General features: G+C 44.2%; 2 protein-coding genes and 1 pseudogene across 5 annotated transcripts in view; 2 read left to right on the top strand and 1 right to left on the bottom strand.

The window, feature by feature from the left end:
* Window positions 1–6897, top strand: part of ABCA1 (ATP binding cassette subfamily A member 1) — a 90384-nt gene extending 83487 nt beyond the window's left edge. For all 3 annotated transcript variants that reach the window (XM_027708621.1, XM_027708619.1, XM_027708620.1), the window contains exons 40-50: window positions 229–352; window positions 943–1072; window positions 1206–1326; window positions 1503–1565; window positions 2020–2126; window positions 2569–2710; window positions 3950–4084; window positions 4750–4853; window positions 4981–5073; window positions 5256–5499; window positions 5701–6897. In XM_027708621.1, coding sequence (XP_027564422.1) covers window positions 229–352; window positions 943–1072; window positions 1206–1326; window positions 1503–1565; window positions 2020–2126; window positions 2569–2710; window positions 3950–4084; window positions 4750–4853; window positions 4981–5073; window positions 5256–5499; window positions 5701–5841 — 1404 coding nt within the window. In that variant the 3' untranslated portion in view covers window positions 5842–6897. The remainder of the gene's footprint in view (window positions 1–228; window positions 353–942; window positions 1073–1205; window positions 1327–1502; window positions 1566–2019; window positions 2127–2568; window positions 2711–3949; window positions 4085–4749; window positions 4854–4980; window positions 5074–5255; window positions 5500–5700) is intronic.
* A 529-nt stretch (window positions 6898–7426) lies between these two features.
* LOC113981311 lies at window positions 7427–8498 on the top strand (annotated as a pseudogene).
* Window positions 8499–10685: 2187 nt separating this feature from the next.
* NIPSNAP3A (nipsnap homolog 3A) lies at window positions 10686–19980 on the bottom strand. Of its 2 annotated transcripts, none has more exons than XM_027708624.1 (6): window positions 19906–19980; window positions 17627–17828; window positions 13800–13961; window positions 12268–12417; window positions 11797–11883; window positions 10686–11685 (listed from the first exon to the last, which is right to left on the bottom strand). In XM_027708624.1, exons 1-6 carry the CDS (start codon window positions 19978–19980, stop codon window positions 11609–11611), a joined length of 753 nt encoding a protein of 250 aa, XP_027564425.1. In that variant the 3' UTR covers window positions 10686–11608. The 2 variants fall into 2 exon arrangements, with proteins under 2 accessions (XP_027564425.1, XP_027564427.1); XM_027708626.1 differs by lacking the exon at window positions 19906–19980 and adding an exon at window positions 17957–19217.
* Between the last annotated feature and the right edge of the window lie 3576 nt (window positions 19981–23556).

Below are 23556 nucleotides of genomic sequence, written 5' to 3'. Positions count from 1 at the left end.
TTGTTGCAGTTTGCTTGTGTTAATAGAATCTTGAGCAACTCAACAACACTGACTGTTCAGAGGAGCCAAGGCACTGGCCCTTGGGAGAACATTTCTAATCCTTGAATTTTTGTGGAGTGCAGTGTTGAGGAAGGGAGGGAGGGGTCAGGCATAACATGGGTCACCTTTGGCAGGTGGTGGCTGCTTTCTTCTCAGGTGGCTCACGGGCATTTGATTTTGTCTTAGCAGAAGCTGAAGGACATCAATGACATTCTGAAGTCTGTCTTTCTCATCTTCCCCCACTTCTGCCTGGGGAGGGGACTCATTGACATGGTGAAAAACCAGGCCATGGCTGATGCTCTGGAGAGGTTTGGTGAGTGAAATTATGTATCACAGGGACAATGGCCTGAAAGGAACAGAGAAATCTCGAATCTGCTCTGGGTGAGCTTCTCTAACTTTTCAGGAACTGAAAGGGCACAATTTGCAGCACAGATCTGATCAAAGGTGGCAAGTGTCCACAGCCATCCACTTTAGGTTGTTACAAGGACTGAAGAGACAGAACCCCAGTGTTTTGAGTTAAGGGAATTAAATAAAAATGCATAAAGACAATTTTATGGAGATGACCACTAGGCCAAGTGTGATGAGTGGCTGAGGTTCTAGAAAGCTGGATCTTTTTTTTTCTGGCATGCAGATGCCAGGCCTGAGTCATAGTCTTTCTGTGCTTCACTAACCTTTTGAAAAGGTGATTCAGCTCTTTGGCAGACTGAATTCTCTGGGCCTAAGTCCCAGTAAGAAATGTGCACACAGCCACAGCTGGCCCCTCTGTGGTCTATCCCTTCCCTCTTGCACCTGGCTGATCACCACTTGTCCCAGTGCCCAGCTTGGTGAACTCTGTGGGAAGGAATGCAAGCCCACTCCCCTCGCTCTGGAAAAGTGATTGTGTGTCTCGTCTCCTTTTGGCAGGAGAGAACCGTTTTGTGTCCCCTCTGTCGTGGGACCTGGTGGGAAGGAATCTCTTTGCCATGGCAGTAGAGGGCGTTGTTTTTTTTCTCATCACAGTGCTCATCCAGTACAGGTTCTTCATAAAACCCAGGTAAGTTGTCCTCTCCACTGCTCCACTACAGGCAGGTGACATTTTCATTGGTGTCCCCTGTGAAATGGAGAGAATATTATCTGTGAAGGCCCTGTCATCTTCTGCTAAGCCTTTGTCACATTGTTCTCTCCAGGCCTGTCTATGCCAAGCTGCCTCCTGTGAATGATGAAGATGAGGATGTAACCAGAGAGAGGCAGAGGATAATTAGTGGAGGGGGACAGAGTGACATCTTGGAAATCAAGGAGCTAACCAAGGTGACAGAGAACTTCTGCATTCCTACTTGTTGACACAAAACTATGCAGTTCACCATGCCTTATCAGAGGAATTTAGTGGGGTCAAAATTGGATCAAGTATGGAGCATTAAGTATGTATGGCTCTTGTGAGAGTTCTTTGACATTGTCCTTCTCATTCTTTTTTCTTCTGGTTTCAGATTTACAGAATGAAGCGAAAGCCAGCAGTTGATAGGATATGTGTTGGAATCCCCCCTGGAGAGGTAAGCTTATCTGTCAAATGCATTGTTTTGCTATTACTGCAGCATTTTAAGAGCCACAAGACAGCACAGGGTAGGGTAAGATCAAAACCAAATGAATGTTCAAATAACGTCAGAAGAAACTGGAAACTGAAGCAGTTTCTGATTCTGTGTGTCTCTGCCTTTGAAGAAAATACTGAACTCTGTTTCTGGGACCAGAGGCCAAGCTCCAGTATCCAGGGTTTGGCATGGATACATTGTGGTGACAATGTACCAAGGTGACACCACAGTTCCTTCATTTTCCCAGCCTAAAGGTTTATACTTAAAATAAAAGCCCAGAAAACTTTTTTTGAAAATGCACTGAAGAGTCTCTCCAGCTGTCCTGAGGATCAAGTTTGCTCCTTCCCCTCTTGTCAGTGCTGAAAGGGATGCAGCTGAATCCCATTCTCAAACACACTGTACTCTTTTATATCTGCAGTGCTTTGGACTCCTGGGAGTAAATGGTGCTGGCAAGTCATCCACTTTTAAGATGCTGACTGGTGATACAGATGTGACAGGAGGAGAAGCTTTCCTCAAAGGAAACAGGTGAAACACATTGCATCTTTTCTCTGCTTTGTGTGGAAATAGGTCCTTTACTGCCTTCTCCTCCAGCTTTTGTTCCACTGCAGCTGTTGTTCCACTTCCACATCTAAACTCACTTTCACTTTTTCCTTTTACAACTCCTGGCATCTGTTTCAGCCCTTGTTCAAGTCTGGTAAAGGTCTTCAGTGGCCTTAAGAAAACTGATTTGGTCTGGTAGTCACTTCTAAATACCTGCTTTTTCACATTTAAATGTCCTTTTTTTGAAAAAAGAACTGGAAGAGTGGGAGAGAGAAAATGTATCTTGGCCAAGATGGACTTTGAGGATCCTGTATTTTCATTAGTTCAGTGATTCCAAAACTGCTGTTTCACTTTCCTCCTGTTAACATCTAAAATAGCAGCATGTACTCCTGAAATCCTAACAAAGGGGTTTTTTTTTCTTCTATAGCATCCTCTCCAACATTCAAGAAGTCCATCAGAACATGGGCTACTGCCCACAGTTTGATGCTGTTAATGAACTGCTGACAGGGCGAGAGCACCTGGAGTTCTTTGCGCTCCTGAGAGGTGTTCCAGAGAAAGAAGTCTGCAAGGTAAATGAAACACCATAGAACCCACCCCAGTAACCAATTTGCAAGTTGTCATGTGCACCCTCACTGCAAGACATGAAGTGCCATGATGTGAAGGTGTTGAAGGTGTACTGTATGGTGAAATCTGCCCCCCTTTCCTTCAGAGTAACCCAAAAGTTGTGGTGTTTTTTTCAGTGTTGCCTAGAGAAGTGTACTAAATGGAAGGGCAGATAATTTGGGTCCTGCGTTCTCATAGTGGAAGCCCTTCTCCACTGAATGACTTTCTTTAAGAATTTAAGGGCTGTGGAGCTGCAGGTCTTGCAGAACCTCACCTGCTGTGAAGGGTTAGTTCTTCAAAGTCCCGGGAACCAAACTCTACAACTTAACAGAAGCCTCATGCTGGCTGTTACAGCTTTCCAGTTGGTCATGCTTCATCATTAAAGTGCTGCTATTTCAGCATTCAGACATGGGGTTACACCAGTGGTCTTTAGGCAATTAATCACAGCTGCCAGTACCATACAGCACTCTTCTCAGCACTGTTTCCTTGAGTTAACAGTAGTTTTCACTGTATGAGGCCTGGGTGCTACAAAACAGGAACTGCTGAAGGTAGATGTTATATAGGGTATGTCCAAGTAACTTGAATCCCTCTGTAAGAGTAGGCATGATGGGTGAAAATTGCAAGCTCCTTCTAAGGTTGATGCTGAGTTCTTCTGTTTGATATTCCCACCAGCTACCATAAAAAAAGGGACCCAGGTCTGCATACGATTCGAATAGCAGCTGGATCCTTTCCCCATTTTAGTCTGCAGGGCAACAATGCCTGCCTGCTGGCACCATTAGGGATACTCCTGAATAACAGACAGATCCCATCTGTCTGAAGGGCTAAGATGCACCACAGTGGGATTTGCTGTGTGCCAGTAATGACCATATCCCTGCTGTAAGCCCACAGGAGTAGGAAAGCTCTCTGAAGCTGGTGCTGCTAAGAGCACTAGACCGGTGGTTAATGTGGCTCAGCTGGTGTTAAACTCATGCTCACTGGCTGATCAGCTGCAGCCATTTGACTTTTCAGGCCTCCCAGGGACAGGATTGCACATATCCTGCTCTAGAGGTGAACAGGGTGCTTCAAAAGCCATATCCGTGCACATCATATCCTTGGATGAGTGGCCCTTCTAAAAACTGCTTTCAAAGCCAAAGCTCATAAGGAAAATCTCCTTGTGTGGATGCTGCTGTGCTCAATTCAAGATGGTGATGTGCTGTCTGTCGTAGGTTGGTGAGTGGGCAATTCGGAAACTGGGCCTTGTGAAATACGGAGAGAAATACGCCGGGAATTACAGCGGGGGGAACAGACGCAAGCTCTCCACGGCCATTGCCCTCATTGGAGGGCCACCCGTGGTGTTCCTGGTGAGTCTGCAACCTTTGCTCATTAACAGTTTTCTTGCAGAATAGAAAAACCGGGTTCAAATGGAGACTAGCTATTTCATCATGAGCAAATAGCACATGGAAATAAATATTCCATATGTAGGTGCAAGCTATAAAGGGCCTCCAGGCTTCTGTTTCTGGAAAATCTCTGCAAAGTGGGGGTCTCGAACATGATGCCAAACCGTCAGCAGCTTCAAGATTTCTATGCCTACAAAAAACTGCATCCTTCCTGCTAGACATGAGCAAATCTGTGTTTTTAATAATCAACTGAAAATTGGGAATAAATATTTTGCCATTCTTTAGATTAAAATTGAGGACAGATACTGGAATTACTGAAGTTCAGAGTGCATGAGAAAGTAGACTTGTGCTGTATTTAAACAAGCTAATTGGCTTCAACTTGTCTTAGAACTGGCTATTTCAACATGCTGTAATTGCAGAATAAGCAGTACTTCTCAGTTCTGAAAAGGGTGTGTTTGCTAATTTAAAATCTGGAGCATAAGTTTTTTTCTCATTTTAGAAAACAAGTCAAACTTGCTTATTTTCGGTGTTTCAAGTATGCTTAATCAGAATGGACAGGTCATTTCGCAGACGAGGTATTTGTCAGTGGAATGTAGCAGTGTAATCTGTTTTTTGTACACATATTGCAGGATGAGCCAACGACAGGGATGGATCCCAAAGCACGTCGTTTCTTGTGGAACTGTGCTCTGAGTGTAATCAAGGAGGGGAGATCAGTGGTACTCACATCTCACAGGTACGTAGCAGCCCACTTGTGTGGTGCCCTGGCTTCTGCATCTGCCAGGGCTGGATGCTAAGCTCAGCTTGGCTGCTCTGCCCTTCACTGCTGTTTGCAGTGCTAATGAAGTTACTCTTGCCTGCAGCATGGAAGAATGTGAAGCCCTGTGCACTCGAATGGCGATAATGGTCAATGGGCGGTTCAGGTGTCTGGGCAGCGTCCAGCATCTAAAGAACAGGTACCTGTTTTCTTTTCACTTACACCACAAGAGTTGTCTGCATTTTTAGGGAGATACTGTCAGGCTTAATTCCTCGTGCAGCATTCCCGTTGCTATTCTGACTGTGGGAAGTGCTGATGGATTTTAAGCTGCACTTGTATTTCCGAAGCACTTAAGCCTTGTGCTGGTGTCCTTGTTTGTAGATTTGGAGATGGTTACACCATAGTGGTGAGAATTGCAGGGGCAAACCCAGACCTGAAGCCTGTTGAGGAGTTCTTTAAGCATGCCTTCCCTGGAAGTGTCCTGAAGGAAAAGCATCGGAATATGCTGCAGTACCAGCTTCCTTCTTCACCATCCTCCCTGGCCAAAATATTCAGTATTCTCTCCCAGAACAAAAAGAGACTCCACATAGAAGACTACTCCGTTTCTCAGACCACACTTGACCAAGTAAGTTTTTAGTAGCCTGGATGCCAAAAGCTTCTTTGTGCAGAGGTAGGAATAAATCCACTAATTTACTGGACCTTTCTTTTAAGGGCATTTCAACAAAGCAGAATACTGAATCCCAAGACTATTTCAGGATGCCCACTGTTTAAAATGCCCTGAATTAATGAAAATCCAGATGTGTGAAATGCTCTTTTTTTCTTGTAGGTATTTGTAAATTTTGCTAAGGACCAAAGTGACGACGACCATAGCAAGGACCTGTCATTGCACAAAAACCAGACTGTGGTAGACATTGCAATCCTTAATTCCTTCCTGCAAGATGAGAAGGTAAAAGAAAGTTGTGTGTGAGCCAATTTCATCAAAGAAATGATGAGCAGAATGCAAACTTCCTTTCCCTGGGATAGGATACTCCCAAAGAAGAAGCTAGAGGAAAAGAAACTGGACACTCTACTGATAACCATTCAATGCAATGCAATTCAATGCAATGAAAACAATTCCTTTACAGGGGCAGTGCCTCATGGAGTCGTCTTGTACTGTTCTCAAGTGAAAGACTTGAACTTAGCTCCTTACAGTATAACTCTGAAGCTGTGGTAAAGCACCCACTAGATGCTGTGGGCTTTAAACCATACTGTATCTTGTTCTGTACAGTATGTTTTTCTTAGGGTTGCTAAAATAATTCAGAGGAGTCAGGGCCAGTGGTTATTTACAGGTATTTTAGACATGCATGTTTTAGTTTTTAGAACATTCATGTCAGGAGTGGGAATTTGCTGGTGCTACATCCATTGCTGGCAATGAATGTACCAGAACAGTCAGTGGCAAGAAAAGTCACCACCAGTGTTGTAGCCTTAGAGTGAGAAAACTCACCTGACCAGCTGCTTTTTCTAGACTGGTATAGATCAGTAGTGACAAATCTGAGGCCACAGAGCAGTACTGTGGAGGTGGGATGGCAAGAGATGGGCCATCATAACCGTGTATCTTCATCAGCAAGTTGTGATATGCAGAACTGTGTACCCTCCAAATGCATACAATTGTCCCACCAGCATCACAATCAATAACACGCTCTGACTAGGTATTTTTGTAGTTAAGTACTTTACTGTTCCTTTGAGGTACTGCAGCAGCTGCATGAATATCTAGTGGGAGGAAGTGGGTGAGAAGCAGACCTAGGGTTTGGACCACAGCAGCGAACTCAGTAGTTGTACAAGCTGCTAATGCCAAGAGCAAATTCTAAGTCATGAGCTGTCACTCAGATTTGTAGTATCTGCTCTTTAACCTCCCGCAAGTTCCTGCCTGTTCCTCTTGTCCCTTTGCTGGGCACCCCCAAGCAGAGCCTGGTCCATCCTCTGACAGACATGGATGAGGTCCCCTCTCAGTGTCTCTTCTCGAGGCTGAACAGCCCCAGCTCCCTCAGCCTTTCCTCATAAGGGAGATGCTCCAGTCCCTTCATTTCTGCAGCCTCTGCTGGACCTTCTCTAGGAGCTTTCTCTTGTCCTGAGGAGCCCAGACCTGGACACAGCACTGCAGATGTGCCTCACCAGGGATGAGCAGAGGGGCAGGATCATCCCCTGACCTGCTGGTAATGCTCTTCCCAACGCACCCCAGGATCCACTTGCCCTTCTTGTCCCCCAGGACACACTGCTGGCTCAGGGACAGCTTGTCCACCAGAACCCCCAGGGCCTTCTCTGCAGAGCTGCTCTCCAGCAGATCAGCCCCAGCCTGTGCTGGTGCCTCGGGCTGTTCCTCCTCAGGTGTAGATAATCAAGAATAAGATGTATAAAGACAAGTGGTAGATTTATAACTGACCAGTTTACTATGGTGTTTCTAATAAGAAAAAAATACCCAAACCAAACATTCTGCTCAAAGATGTTAGATTTTAATGTACACCTTTGCCTATAATTTGTTCCTTAGTATTATAAGGTAATTGCAGCTTATAAATTATTTTATCTTCATTCTGCTGGAAGAGACCTTTCTTTTCACTGAAGTAATTGCTTTTGACAACAATCCATTGAAGAGATCACCAGTCTTCACCAGTTATGCGATTCCAGTCCTTAACTGCAACATGTAATTCCTCTAAAAGAACACAGATAAAAAGCTTACCTTTCAAGAGTAGAAAAGTCTGGTCCTCCTTTGCTGTAGTTTCCAGAAATTTCTGCCCCACTGAAGTCAACGGCGCCAACATGGGGCACGGCGGCTCCGGGGGGCAACGCTCGGCACAGCTCAGCACGCTTTACCTGCTCTTCAGGCCCTTTAAGGGGTACGAGGGGTCTCTCTTCAAACTCACCTCCAAGCAGCCTTTGGGCTTCGTCAGCTTCGACAGCCGCTCTGAGGCAGAGGAGGTGAAGAATGCTCTGAGCAGCATCCACTTCGACCCAGAGATCCCCCAGACGCTGCGGCTGGAGTTAGCCAAGGCCAACACCAAGATGGCCAAGAGCAAGCTGGTGGGCACCCCAAATCCCAGCACCCCTTTCCCCACTGCCGTACCTCAGTTCATCGCTGTGGCCCTGAAGTGTGGGGGCCGTACCCTCTGTACCCAGCAGAATGAGCACCTGCTCTACCTCCTCCTGCTTTCACCTATCCCGCTTCGCTGCACTGTCCCCCCCAAGGGCTCCCCATCCCCCCCTTTTTTTTTAATAATAATAATCACCGGGTTCATTATTAAAAAATCACAATAGAAAAGTACCTTTAAACCTATTTCCAAAAGCGGAGTAGACAATGTGGAAGCTTCTCTCCTCTCCATGAGACAAAGTAAAGGAAATAGTTCGTAAACCACAGGGACTGCTGCCCTCAGCCCTGCCTGGCCCCCGCCCCGCCAACAGGGTTTTTTTATTTTTTTTAACAGTATTATTTATGACTTTAAATATGTAGGTAGCATAATTAGGGATTGACAACACTTTCAGTTGATCTCTGTAGCCAAACTGTTTCTTCACATTATGGCCCAATGCTATGCTCTCTTTCTGTCTATTTGGTGGATAGCTGCATTCATGATGGGGATGAGGGAAGACTTCTGAGGTGCAGGTTGATAGAGAACTTCTGTCTTCTTTAAGCTGACTTCCAGCCCAAAAAGCTCAGCAGCCTCTGCAAAGCAGGATGTCAAATGCTGCAGAGCTACTTCTCTGTGGGCGACGAGGGCAGTGTCATCAGGATAAAGCAGCTCCTGGACAAGATAATTTAAGGTCTTAGTGTGGGCCTTCAGTTGCCTTAGGTTGAATAGGCTTCCATCAGTACAATATCAAATGTAGATACCATTTTCATCATCATTATACATGTGACAACTGCTTCAGTAAAAATCCCCTTGGAGAACAAGATAGTTCAAAATAGTAGCACTGCAGTTCATCAATCAATTTTTCAAGTTTTACAAGGCCAGAATAATATTAGAGGGGAAATTATATAGTAAGAACAACGAATTCTGGTTCACATTGTACAACAGTCATGGGAGAGTATGCTTTCAGGGCCCTTCTGCCTTTTACATTCAGAAATGGGTTTGGTAACGTGGTTTGAACCTAAGTGCAGTTCCTGGGCTATTCCTTTGTCATGTCTCTGCCTTAAACACCCACACAGTTTCTGCACTTGTTCTTGATGCTACTCCATGAATCAATCATGGACCATTTTCTTCTGTGAATGTCCCTAGCAGCCCAGCAAACAATGAAGAGGCTGGCATGAGCCTGAAGAAGGCTGATGACCTATTTCCAAGTACACATGGTAACACTGACCAACTCAGCATTTTTAAAACACAGTTAAACTAAGTTCCCAGTCCCTCCATGTCCTGTCTTGAGGTAAAGTTAGAGCTTACTCCAGGCTCTGCAGAAGTGCCTTTTTCATACCTTTTTTTTTTTTAGTCTGTATAATACATTGCTAAGGGGATTGAGAAAGGAGTGTAAAGGGGATCGGTATACCTCACTTAAAACATAGTTTGTGATTACCTTTATAGCATCACTCTATGGGGATGAGTACAGGGTGATGAACACATCAGACTTCCAGGTGCGGAAACAGCTGAGTTACAGCCATTGCTCCGTAACAGGCTGCAAGTATGTTGCAGTATCATTGAAACAAGTAGCATGTACTGGATGCTTACCACTGCTTAAAAACCACTGTTATGAAGCAGCATCAAGTCCCTGAAGTGAAGGGCTTAAGTTTTGCACTGCACCAAACTAGTGCATGTAGAACTAGAACGAGTTCTAGGAGGATTCAGATTTGGTCTTGAAAGGGCTGTGGTTTGCTCTTGGTAGCTGCTCATTTAAATTATTAATTTATCAGGAAACGACACTTACATCGTCATCCTCTTTCCTTAGCCAAACAAAGATTCTTGATTCCTGTTGCCCTGTGATTGCCATGCTTAATGGGTCTGCTATCTGTGCTAAAATGTTACAGTAAATGTGGATATTAACCAAACTATTTCACAGCTCTGATCTGCCTTGTTTGTACTGAACAGACAGCATAATGCAACACTGGCATGAAGATTTGTCAAGGAGTAAGTTCAGACAGCCACTAATTTACTTGTTCAAGTACGTGTTGGGGAAAAATCACTCTAGAGACACGCAGTATATGAACCACTCTTGATAATGAAACTGCACTGAGGTGTTAACTTATTTTAAACTTCAGTACTATTGACATGTTGCATCTCTCTTTGTAGTACATTTGTATTTCAGTAAGGAGTTGTTGGATTTTCCCCTTGGTTAAACCACCACTTTGTGCTTATCTTTCCCTCCTGAATTGTAGTTGGCCCTTCGTTCCAAGCACTTTATGCTATCTGTAATGGGATCTATTTTTGCACTGGAATATCTGTTAACTTTGCAAAAATCTAGAGAGATTTCACAACTGAAATTTCTAAGTTAAATCCTTAAGTGGACATTTTCATTAAAAGCAAAAAAAAAAAAGTATATATATTTGTATTTGCTAATATCTGTTATGTGAAGTATTAAAAGGCTCTCTGCCTTGTATTAAGTAAAAAATAAAGCTGTTTTAGCACCATTGGTCTTCACAAGTGTCATTTTTGCATTTGTTCTTTTGTGGAGCATGGCAGCTTTTGTTTTGCTTGTGAATTTTGTTTTGTTGTGAATTTTGATGCATAACATTCCAGTATCTCTACAACTTAGCATGGAGTACATACTATTCAGGCAAGCAAGGTGGTACAAGATTTGAAAGGTACATGCTACTTTAAGCTTCTCAAGTTAGTAAATAAACAGGTCTCTAGCAAGTCATGAAAACAGTGTTTGGTTTATTTGTCAAATCCAGCTGCACAGCATAACAAATTTCTCTGGATGTTTAAATCCCAACTCAAGTACCTGTCTCTGAATTTTCATTACAGAAATGTAAGTTGTACTTTGGACATAAGCATAATGGCCGATGGTTGTTTTATAGTGCTTTTTGTGAGATCTTAATGCAGTTTAAGCAAGCAATAATAATTAGGTGAACTGCACAAAGATACCTCAGTAGAGATATTAAATCAATTGCTCATTGCAGGTCTGTGATGAATGTGTGGAACAGACTCCCCAGTGCTCTGCAGTTTATAGTTAGTACCTATAAATTGCAGAAGAGGGTGCTCCACACCACCTGACCATCTCCACTGTAGCACCCAAGTCCAACTCCAGCTACGTTGATGTTTTACTTTGCTCAGAATTAATACAGAGTATCCTAATGAGATGTCTGATTAAAACATAACTGGGTAAGGTATAGATGGGAGCATTCCTTCTTAAACCAGTATGGAATAACCACGATGTGATAATGACAAGAGGCACCAAAATATGTTAGCAAAGTGATACCACCCCTGACTGCAGTGTTGGAAAAGAACACTTAACTTAGTAGGTTTGATAAGGGATCTAGCTCTTTGAAAAAGTATTAAGAACTTAGGGGTTAAAATTAAAGATTGGTGAAGTGTGGCTCATGTCACGTGTGATAGGGCTCAAGTTCTCTTTCCTGGAGAGGTAGGAACAACATCATAAACTTCTTTTTAACAACTGCTAGCAGCGTGCTGATTTACACTGCTAGTGATCAGCGTTTTGCATCCATTTTTGGTCAACTGAAGAACAGCTCAGTTCACTGGGTATGGGGATCCATGTCACTTGCTGACAGCACTTCCATCTTGTCTCATTTGCCGTCAGTTACACCCTTTAGAAGAGGGTTATTTCAGTGGTGAGCACTGCAGAGGAATCAGGAGTGCATTTTGCTGGGACTCCAGGAACCTGACACTGTCGCGCACTGAAATTAAACGCATGTTTAATTAAGACATAACTTCCAATGAGAAGTAATATTTTTCTCAGCATGCATGCAGGTAACATGAGTGAGTTCTCTGGATGCATCATCTCTTACCAGCTGCTACGACTCTGGCATCTTCATGGGCTCTGTGTCTTCCCGCTGCCCGGTTATCTGGGCTCTCATTCCACCACAACACATGGACTGAGAAAGTACAAATAAAGTCAGCTAAATACTGTTATGCTGCAATACAGCACGCACTGTAAGTCCTAGCAATCTGCCTTCATCTGTTAAAAGCCTTGCAGTAAGCAGAAAGAATTCTCCAGGCAAGTCAGTGGTAGGATGATCCTTTACTGAGCCTTTACACAGTTTGACTTTAACATCAGATCTGAGAGACTTTTAAGATTGTGGCAACGAGCTTAAGCCTATTAACTCAACAAACAAAGCTGGGTTCAAGGACTGTTTACAGGACTTTAGTGATCCACACCAACGTTTTCAGCAAGCTGGCCAATCCTGATGCAGGACCAGGGCTTGCCCCTTATCCTCTGCCCCCTCCCCTGCCAAAGTGTAGCAGAAATTGAGTAGTACCTCTGTTAAGTAATCCATATTCTGTATGGAAAACACCAATCAGCTTAGTATAGCCTGTGTTGATGTGAGCATTGATTGCAGCTCGAAATGCTTGACCCCACAACGCTGGCCCACCAGGCTTCATCTGGAAAGTAACCCATTCATATACCCCTAGAAGAGAAGGCAAACACCACCACAGGGAAGGAAATACAAGTTAATATGTCAGTTCTGGAACAGTGTGTTATGGCCATGATGTATTTATTGTGAAATGAGTACTGCATTTCCCTGCCATTTGGGGTCAGCAGGAGACTGCCCATTCATGCCAGCACCTGGTGCAAATTTTCAGTGTTGCCTGGAAATTTTGGGAGATTCAGACTACTTTGCAGAAATCACAAGTGCTCATACGTGTTTGAGGGATCTGGATGGCTGCTTGAGCAATGCCAGCTGGTCTTTTCTAAGACTGGTGATGTTCCTGGTATTGAAGTTGTTTATGGCATTACAAACCCCTTTGACTCCTGGCAGTTGGTCACAGCAAGATTTGAAGGCATAACCAACACACTAGGACTAGGTTTAGCACCTCTGCTCTGCCAAACAATCTCCCTTATTTGTAGAGAAATGGCATAATTTGCCAGAAAACTCCAGTCCTGCTAAAAGTTACCTGTCTTCTTTCCGTTCAGGTAGTTACTTCAGATCACAATTGCTGACACTGTAATAGAAAGCCAGACACGTGTTATATGTCTGGTCTCATTCTCCAGCAATGGGCTGGAGATGGACTACAACAGGAGCAAAGCGTCTGAAAAGTCATCTCTCCAGATTTAGGAGAAAACTGGACTGCTTTCAAATTCAACTAAAACAGCATAAAATTCAGAATCCTGGGGAAATAAAGAACGAAGATTACTGTGTGTATGCACATGCTGAGGGCTGAAGAAAGGCCTGTTCCGTGCCACTTCATGCAACAAATTCTACAAATGTTCGTAAACTGGGGAAAGGTCAATACTATTAACATTGCTTTTGCTACAGAGAGAGTTAAAATACATCTGGACAGGACTTTGACACCTAACCTATGACTGTAACAAAGTATGGTTGACTTGCGTGTATCTTTAAAAGGTAGGGAATTTTTTTTAAACTATTATGCAAAAGAATCAAAACAATCAGTAACAAAGCAAATTCATAAAAGAGAAGAATCTCTGTGAAAGAGAGCAATCATTATTCCCAGTATCTCCAGGAAATCCCCTCTCACTGATGGACAGACAAAGGAGGTCTGGGATGACTGCTACTATGCCACTGCCATTTTGCACGTCCATTTAGCAATTCACAACCCTGACCAGTAATAACCTTAATGAGCAAGGCTCTAGTCCGTTCTTGATGTTAGTGTAAAATCCTTCTTAAAAACTCTGTCCCTTGTCTGTGTAATGTCACCTTTTTCACATGGGTGCACGTACGTGCCTTTGTTACATAAGGGGTTATAAAACCATGCAACAGCTGGTTTAAACGTTAAACCATTTTTTGTTACTGTCGGTAACTTTAATCACCAGAAGAAAAGATAAGCTCACCCCCCTCTTTTGGAGGCTTTCCAAGTTGACACCAAGGTACCAGATAAGCGACCTCATTGTGCTGCTTCTCCATCAAGGGGAGGGCCACAGACATAAATTTTCCCTGCCAGTCTTTGTCATTGGCTAGTGCTTGCCGGACTGCTGTTCTGTGGGCAAAATTATCTGTAAGAAAGCAAAAAAAAACCCTAGAAAAAAATGCATTTAATGTCACATTAGACTCAATCAAAATGTATAATTACAAGAAGGCAAGCTGCACTTATCTAATTTCGAAACTGGTATTTTTAAACAGAATATTAGATTGAAGCAGATGTGGTAAGTTTCCTTTAAATTCTGAAAAAAACCACCTTTAAATTTTGCTTTACGTCTCAGATTAAAATGGTTTCAAGCCAAGAAAGTTTACAACACAAAATCCGCTAACCAATTTTACAGTTAAAGGACATTTACATATGGCATCCACAGGCACTACTGGATGTGGCAACAGTTACCAAGGATAAGCAGATTCAGAGAAAGCACAGTGGAAAGGAAGTGAAGTGGAAAAAAAAAAATTGAAGATTAATAGCCTACCAAGAAAAAAAATTATTAAAAGTATGGGTTTTTTGCTTATATAAAGTGACATTAAAAGTGTAGAAATAATGTTTGTGTGTTCAGCTACAAAAAAGGTTGTTAAATCCTCAAAAGCTAAACCTTTTCTACTTTTTTTCTTAATTAAAACCAAAACTACTTAATTAAGAGTGTCTGAATTTCAACTGGTTAGTCTACAGTGGCATCTTAAGCAATATACTTATGCAGACAGTTTCCAATATTATGCAAGAAAATTCCAGCATCTAAGAAGGGGAAGGAAGAACCTTAAGAAATATCAGTATTTTGGGACTAAGAGGTAAATATACCAATTACTTTTAACTACTGAAAAGGTATAAGCAGGGGTCTGATGAATCAAGAAGAAAGGATGTTGTAACTTAGGCATGTAAAACACTGTTAGGAAACAAATAAAAAGTACAGGGTTTTCCTTTTGTTTTGCACTTTAAAAGTTTCTCACAGATTATTATTTTTTTTAATTTAGAGATAATAATGATAGCCAGGTCTTAAAAGTTCTGAGAAGCAGGACAATTTATTAATCATAGATGCAGGTGAACTCAAAATATTCCTGTTGACAGATGCATGCCCTCTCTGGAAGAAAGGGGAGACATGGCTGCCTGGTCATGACCAAGAACTGAGGTACTCAGTGACCTTTTTTTGCCTTGATCTGCAGTGGCAAGTGCTCCAGCCAGACCACCCAGGTCAAAGAAGGCAAAGGCAGGGACCAGGAGAACAAAGAACCACCCACTGTAGGAAAAGATCAGGTCTGAGACCATTTAAGGAACCTGAAGGTGCACAAGCCAACGGGACTCAATGAGGTATATCTGTGGGTTCTGAGGGAACTGGCAGCAGAAGTGGCTAAGCCACTATCCATCACGTTTGAGAAGTTATGGCAGTCCATTTTTAAAAAGGGACATAAGGAAGACCTGCTGAACTACAGCCTGGTCAGTCTCACTCACCTCTGTGCCTGGGAAGGTCACGGAGCAGACCCTTCTAGAAACCACTTTAAGGGACACGGAAAACAAGGAGGTGACTGGTGACAGCCAGAATGGTTTCACTGAGGGCAAATCATGCCTGACAAACTTGGTGTTTGGCCTTCTGTCATAGGGTTACATTGGATGAGGGAAGAATTATTGATGCCATCTGCCTGGACTTGTGCAGAGCATTTTACACCGTCCCATACAACATCCTACTCTCTAAGCTGTAGAGGCACGGATCTGATGGACAGACCACTCAGTGGATAAGGAATTGGTTGAATGGTCGCACTCAAAGACCTGCAATCAACAGTTCAATGTCCAAGTGGTGCCCCTCAGGGCTCAGTACTGGGACCAGTGCTGTTTAACATCTTCCATGGACACAGGAATCGAGTGCACCCTCAGCAAGTTTGCTGATGACACCAAGCTGTGTGGTGCAGTCAACATGCTGGAGGGAAGGGATGCCACAGAGGGAACTGGACAGGCTTGAGAGCTGGGCCTGTGCAAACCTCATGAAGTTCAACAAGGCAAAGTGCAAGGTCACGCATGTGGGTTTAAGCAATCCCAGTTACAGGATCAGGCCAGGATTGAGAGCAACCCTGAGGAGGAGTTGGGGGTGCTAGTGGATGAGAAGTTCGACGTGAATGTGCTCTTGCAGCCCAGGAAGCCAATCACATCCTGGGCTCCAGCAAAAGCAGTGTGGCCAGCAGGTCGAGGGAGGTGATTCTGCCCCCAGCATAAGAGGGATATGGACCTGTTGGAGCAACTCCAGAGGAGGAGGCCAGAAAAATGATCCAAGCGCCGAAACATCTATCCTATGAAGACAGGCTAAGAGAGTTGTTCAGCCTGGACAAGAGAAGGCTCCAGAGACACCTTAGAGCAGCTTTCCAGTACCTGAAGGGAGCATACAAGACAGATGGAGAGGAACTTTTTACAAGGGTATGGAGTCACAGGACAAGAGGAAATGGCTTTAAACTGAAAGAGAGTAGATTTAGAATCGTAGAATGGTTTTGGTTGGAAGGGACCTTAAAGATCATCTAGTTCCAACTCCCCTGTCATGGGCAGGGACACCTTTCATCAGACAAGGTTGCTCAGACCTCCATCCAACCTGGCCTTGAACACCTCCAGGGATCAGGCAAAATTTAGATTAGATATAATGAAGAAATTCTTCACTCTGAGAGTGGTGAGACACTGAAACAGAGAAGCTGTCCCCAGAGAAGCTGTGGACGCCCCATTCCTGGAAGTGTTCAAGGCCAGGTTGGATGGGGTCCTGAGCAATGGGGGACTGAGAGAAAGGTGTCCCTGGCAATGGCAGGGAGTTTGGAACTATATGATCTTTAAGATCCTCTCTAATCCAAACTATTCTATGAGTCTGTGATTCTATGATTCACCCTTCCAAAACAAAAGAGGCAATCCTTTACTCTAAACAGGTACTGTGAACACGCTGGACTTCGATGAGCACACTGTCTCAATGTGCAGATATACCCTGGACTACAGCTGGTATCCAAGGAAATGATACTGGTGTGCCTTCCCACCTCTCCGTTATCCAAGTACCGACTTCCTTTGGTCTCCACAAAAAGCATGGCCAGTACACCTAGTTTCTGGTGTTAAGTGTAGCTTTTCTTGGCTCACCTGCACCTTCCATGTCAGCACCAACTCCAACAACATAAAAAAGTTGATTATACTGCAAAAAGCCTATTGTTACCAAGGCTAAAGCTGCAAGAAAACACTGTGTGCTTGAGAAGTCAGAACTGGTGCGTTGTCTTCCTATCTCAGCACAGGCCCACTGCAGAAGGAGTTTAAGCATGCAAACTGCGTGCTCACTGTTTTAAGGAAGCTAAAATTTGAGAACAATTACACTGAGCGAAAATTTGTGAACAATTATACACACATACAAACACACACAGAGTGCATATATGTGCATGTTTCCTTTTTTTCCATTCGTTTTGAAATTCTGAAGGCATTTGTGGAGCTGGCCACAAGTTAAAAATATTTACCATGAACAAAACACTCTACCATTCTTCCTCTATTATAACCGTTTTGAGCAGAGACTGCTGCTTTAGAACATTTCCAACTCTCTCATCCCAGCATGTCAAAGTTGTCCTGACAGGCTCTGAAGTTGTTCTTTTCACTAATCAGTACAAGAGCGATTTTTGGGGGCACCTCCTTACAGTGAGAGCAACAAACAAAAGCCAGGTAAGCATCCCCCTCACCTTCTTGCCTACGAGACAGGGAACACCCAGAGAGCAGGGCAGTGCAAAGGGTTGCTGGTCATACCGTACTTCCAAATGTGGAACACCTTATTCATCGCTCCCAGCTCCGTGTACCAGAATCCCACCAGCTCTGAGTGAGCTGTGCGAAAGTGAATGTACTTGTTGATCATTTCCAGAAACTCCTTCATCTTCGATGGTTTAATATCATATGTGCGAATTTCGTAGAAAGTGCTGGTATCTTGTCTGGGCCCTGTAGCAAGGAGCGCCTGAAAGAAAACAGTCAGAAAAATAAGTAAAACTAATTATCAAGCCAGAAAGTTGTCTTCTAATTTTTTTTAATTAGTGAGATGTTACAGAAGGATTTTTTACTGCAAGCTGGGAGAGGGGTACTTACTTCGTGATGTCCAAATCCAAAAAGTTTCTTGTGACATTTTTCTTCGGAAATAGTTCCCATGTGCATTATTTGCTGCCCCTCCTTTCAGCAGTGCAACAGACTATGATGTGTCTCTTATTTGTTGCACTCAATTGTTTAATTATTAGCTTATAACAAAGCAGCATTTTCCTCTTCTCAACCCCTTCCTCAGGAAGTCAGCAGCAAAGAGTCAAAGCAATAAAAAGATATTTGACTAAACATATTATTCAAAAGTAAGGCTGCCAAGATGCCACCGAAGCAGGAGCAACATCAACATCTGCCTTGTTGCCCTTACCTCATCAGCTCACACCACTGCACTGTGTTTTCTAATTACAATCTTATATCAGTATTAGCAAATTACATATCGTTGGCAAAAGAAAGGAAAAGATACAAACACTTGGGAAAAGAGTGATTCCTTCCACCACAAGATTTCTTAAGTCTGCATCCTAGCCTCTTACTGGCCGCTTCCCAAGGGCTGGTCAAGAACAGTTCTTGTATTCATGTAACACTTTGGAGGTCCCAGACTAAGAGTATTTTTGCAACAGTCTCAATAACCTCTACTCACCTTAGAAATAAAACTTGAAAAAAGAAGGCCAAAACACATCTCTAGCCTTAGCCCATATTTGCACAGAGGTGGCTGCAGGATGGATTTTGGACATGTCTTATTTCACGAGCATCTGCAGGCATGCATACCATACAGCTCAAGCCACAGAACAGAACTATATAGGTTGGAAATGACCTCTAGGATCCTTTTATCTACCATTAACCCAAGAGCACCATGTCCACCACTAAACCACATCCTCAAGTGCCATACCCACCTGTTTTTGAACACTTCCAGGGATGGTGGAAACACTTCCCTGGGTAGCCTGTTCCAATGCTTTACAACCCTTACAGTGAAGAAAAATTTTTCCTAATGTCCAATCTAAACATCCCCTGGCACAACCTGATGCCACTTCCTCACATCCTGTTAGTTGTTACCTGGGAGAAGAGCCCAACCCTCACCTGGCTACACTCTCCTTTCAGGTAGTTGAATACAGATGGCCAAGACCAAAGGTTCTCGTTCCCCAATGGCCCTCTGCAGCATGACACATCTCGTATTGGTTCCCGTGTGTCACAACTCCTTGGAGCCATTATAAACCCCCACGGGATCCTGACCGAGTGGTGAGCCTGCAGCAGTGACCCATCCCACGCCGGATTTCTCCAAGAGAGGAGAAGCCCCGATGCTTTCTGCCGCTCAAGGAGATGCTGGGGCGCTGGAGGACCAGCTCTGTCCAGAGAAGGGCAATGAAGCTGGTGAAGGGTCTGAGGCACAAGTCCTGTGAGGAGCAGCTGAGGGAGCTGGGGGGGTTCAGCCTGGAGAAGAGGGAGCTCAGGGGTGACCTTATCGCTCTCTACAACCACCTGAGAGGAGGCTGTAGCCAGGTGGGGGTCGGCCTCTTCTCCCAGGCAACCAGCGACAGGACAAGAGGGCACGGTCTTAAGCTGTGCCAGGGAAAGTTTAGGTTGGACATTAGGAAGAAGTTCTTCACAGAAAGGGTGATTAGACACTGGAATGGGCTGCCCAGGGGAGGTGCTGGAGTCACCGTCCCTGGAGGTGTTTAAGGAAAGAGACTGGACGTGGCACTGAGTGCCGCGGTCTGGCTGACACGAACGATGTGTTCGGTCACAGGTTGTGGATTCGATGATCTCGGAGGTCTTTTTTTTTTCCCCCCCAACTTAAAATGACTCCGATTCTCCCACCCAAATGACGTGCCACAGTCGGCCCGGGTGGATGTCGCGACAGTGACAGGGCGAGACCTGCCCCCACCCCTCCCCCGGCGGACCACAACACACCACAACACACCACAACACACCACACCCCCGGCCCCGGGCACTGCGCGGGCCCCACGCCCACCCTCTCCCCGCTCCCCCGGCGGCGCCCCCGCCGCTACCTGCGGGCCGGCCCGGGCCCGGGCCAGGCGGGCGGCGGCGGCGAGGGGCCGGCGGAGCAAGGCCGGGGGTAACATGGCGGGCCCGGCGGAGGCGGTGGACGGACAGGGGCAGGGCGGAAGGGACGAGAGGGCCCCGGGACGGAGGGCGGGACGGGGGCGGCCCCGGGGCGGGGCGCTGGAGCCTCCCGGGGGCGGGGAGCAGCGCCTCAGCCGCCCGACCGCCCCCTCACGGACTCCGAACGGCGAAGGAGAATTACTCGTCCAAAACACCAGGCATCGATGCCCGAAACGTGTTATCTGTGCCTCTGCCCGTGCGCCGGAACGCAGTAAGAAGTATCCTGACTGCTTGGGGAGACCTGGGGCTCTTTGTTCCCCACAGGCTGCACTGGCACAAGTCATTCTCAGGAAATCACACACACACACACACACCCCCGCCGCCCAGGATCAAACTTCAGTCTGATCAAACTGATCCTCCTTTGCGGGCTCCAAACTCCGACTTGTGCAGACACAAACTCTCCACCTCTATAAGAAAGCCCCGTGGCGTTCCTCTGAGGTATTCCTTTGGGTAAATCCAGGGCAAGCGCTGTCACCCCATTACAGCTCCGTGCCCAAGTGCGTACTTGTTCCTGCCACACAGTTACCAAGGGGTGGGATTATGCGATGGCTGAGACTGTATATGTTTGCGGAGATAATTATTGGCTAAGGCGAATGTAAAGGTAAAATTTCTTCTGGAGTCAGTGCAATCTAGTGTTTGACCGGCAGGAGTCAAATCAGCTCCTAGCAAAGGATAGTTTATGGAGCACAACCTTAACTAACACGACATCTTTTATGATTCCTCATAATAGGGGCAGCACATACCTTCCTGCACACCAAAGTGAGGGTCTCTGCGTGGAATTAAATGTGAAGAGGAAAATTATGAATTTGTGCCTATGGAGCTTTCATGCTTTTTCTCACAACAGACAACTTTTTTGCTTGTTAAAGACAAATTCAGGAAGAAGGATTGTCTTTCCATTAAAACGAGATAGAAAGAGCCGTAACAAACAAAAGTGTGGTGTGGAAAGAATGAAGCATCTAAACTGCATATGTCATGTTATTTTGCAAATGGTTACATTTGTTATAGTGGCATTAATATTTCACATAGTTTTTACAGCAGAATCACATGTAGTGTGATTATGGATGCAGTTGCTGCTGGTTTAAAATTGGTTTAACATGGAGTTTTTGTTCACTTATGAGCACTTATGAGCTGAAGGTAGGGAATGAGACGGCATTCTCCATTTAAGGTTCTCCATTGTTTATCTTATTGCATAGATAAAGTAATGCTCTTCATAAAGTTGTTGTACCGGAATTTTCCTTCACATTTGTAAAGGATTTTATTTTTATTTTTTGAACATTTTCTGTGTTTGCTTTCTCAGTAATGATCACACAAGCCAGGATTTGAATTGAGTAGTCATAAAAAGCAGGTTTTGTTCTTGCTAACCTGAATAGCCAAGAAGAAGCTTTGATTTTATCCTTACTGTTGTGTAGTCAGGGAATAGAAAGGTGAACGTGACTTTCATAATGGAGCAAAACAGTTGATGACAGCACAGAGCTAAAATGTCCAAAATTGCACTAGATTTCAGTGAAGGCGTGAAATGATTCCCTGAAACAATTCAGCAAATTATTTTATACAGCAAGTAAATCTGACAAAACTGCAGTTCAGGAAGTGACTAAGATAAATTTGTTGAGCAGAACGTTCTTTCAGCTCGGTAATTTTGCCTGGAACTGGGGCTCACTTTTAACTTCCTGGTATTTTCTCATTCATGTTCTTCCAGAAGTCTAGAGGTATCTCTGTCTTTCCACGTGTATGTGCCAAAGAGTGGTGAAGTGAGAGGATTGCACCTCCAATTCTTGCCTATCACTCGAAGGTCTGCCTACCAATACAGGTGAACAGGAGCTGTGTTTTATAGATGGTATTCACAGATGGTACTGAACATCTGGGAATGGCAGTGTTGATCTTGTAGAAGAACTCATAGAGATAGTATCTGTTACAAATGCTTTTTGATGGGAAGCTTTTATTTTGGTACTGAAGTGATAAATCGTATGAAATCTTCAATTTATGCAGCTGAGACTGGCAGAGCTGCCCGAGTACAAGTTGTCTATTAAAAACTGTTCTTACTGTTGGAAGCCAAAGCTCCATGGAGGCAAAATGTAACAAGGTGATTTGTGTGCATTAGTCCATTTATGTGTTGTACTCCCTGCATGAAACCTTTTCATCCATTCTCATTTTCCCATGGAACAGGAAACACTTTTAATCTTATCTGCATGTGTCTTGTTAATGTGGGCAAGGACTGGATAGGGTTTTTTTAATTTGCTTTATCCTCTAAGTGAGATGGTGATAATGAAAGAAAGGTAACCATCTATACCAGAAGGTTTAATGCTTTCAAAAGCAGCTTAAACTTCCTTTGTCATATTTGCTTAAACACAGAGACAGTGACTCAGAGTTTTGGAAAAGGGGAAGAACAGTACCTGTTCCTTTGCTAGGGGGATTTTCCCATTTATGTATCCCAGCTTTCAGTTTCATATCACATGAATGATAAAACAAGGAATTTTCCTTCTATTTCTTCATAAATCCTTTGGCTTAAATTCTTTTCTCAGAAAGGCAGTTTTCAAAAGTACAGGAGGGTGTAGCTCACCACACATTTTCTTTCAATGGCAGTAGTGTTTCCATTACACAGTGCTGTGCTGTTTATAGGCTTAAAAAAGGTGTGCAACAAGCTTGTTCAGTGAAATTGTTAGACACAAGCTTTCCACTGTTAGGTTTTCACAGATCTCTCATACTGAGTGCTTCCCTTCCTCTGCTGGGTGAGCAAGCAACAAGTGGTTTCCTGCTTTGCACACAAGGCAACATTCCTGAATGTAATGCAGCCTCTTGGTATGTTCCCAGTAGGCCAGAACATGTAAATATCCTCTTGTTTCCATTCTCTCAGCTGTTCCATATGAAAATCTGGATAACAACTTAGCAAACTTGGTATTTTCTTCCCTGTTTTTTCTCACCGGTTTGCATTCCTTATCTCATTAAAACAATCTGCATCGTGTATAAATATTTATTGTGTAGAACTGATTAGAATGCCTACAAGAACCGGTGTCATCTCTGTGTTTACCAGTGGTAAGAATCACGTTAGTGTCCTTTGTACCTGGAGCCTCGGGACATGGTTGAACCACAGTCATGTTCAGGTGCCCTACCAAGCAGTGAATGAGCTTCAGGAAAATTGGTTCCATGTTTTTGCTTTGCTGGGGAAGGCAGTGGGAGAGCAACACAGCTCTGAGAGGCAGGTTTATGTTGTTCACTCTGGATTTATCCACTCCACACTCAAATACGTGCTGACGTCTGACGCAACCCCTGACCACGCCAGCATGGAGCCCATCAGCTGATTTGGCCTGGCTGAGAGACTGCCAGCTTCCAAAGCTGCACAGTGGGAAGATAAAGGGCAGAGCAGGTGCTTATGGTTACATGGAAGGGAATTAGAGAGCTGCTTCATACTGCTTGTTTTTTTAAACTCTTAGGCCTCAAGTTTGACCTAATGACACCTTGTGTCAGTGCTTCTATCAGCCCTTGAAGGAGATAAATTCTACTGTATCAAAATGTTCTCTGCTCATCTTGCAAGTAGCTTT

This window comes from Neopelma chrysocephalum, unplaced genomic scaffold, assembly GCF_003984885.1.
Source record: "Neopelma chrysocephalum unplaced genomic scaffold, ASM398488v2 Primary Assembly neopelma1_96431, whole genome shotgun sequence".
NCBI classification, from domain to species: Eukaryota; Metazoa; Chordata; class Aves; order Passeriformes; family Pipridae; genus Neopelma; species Neopelma chrysocephalum.
This window is presented reverse-complemented; position numbering and strand designations above follow the sequence as displayed.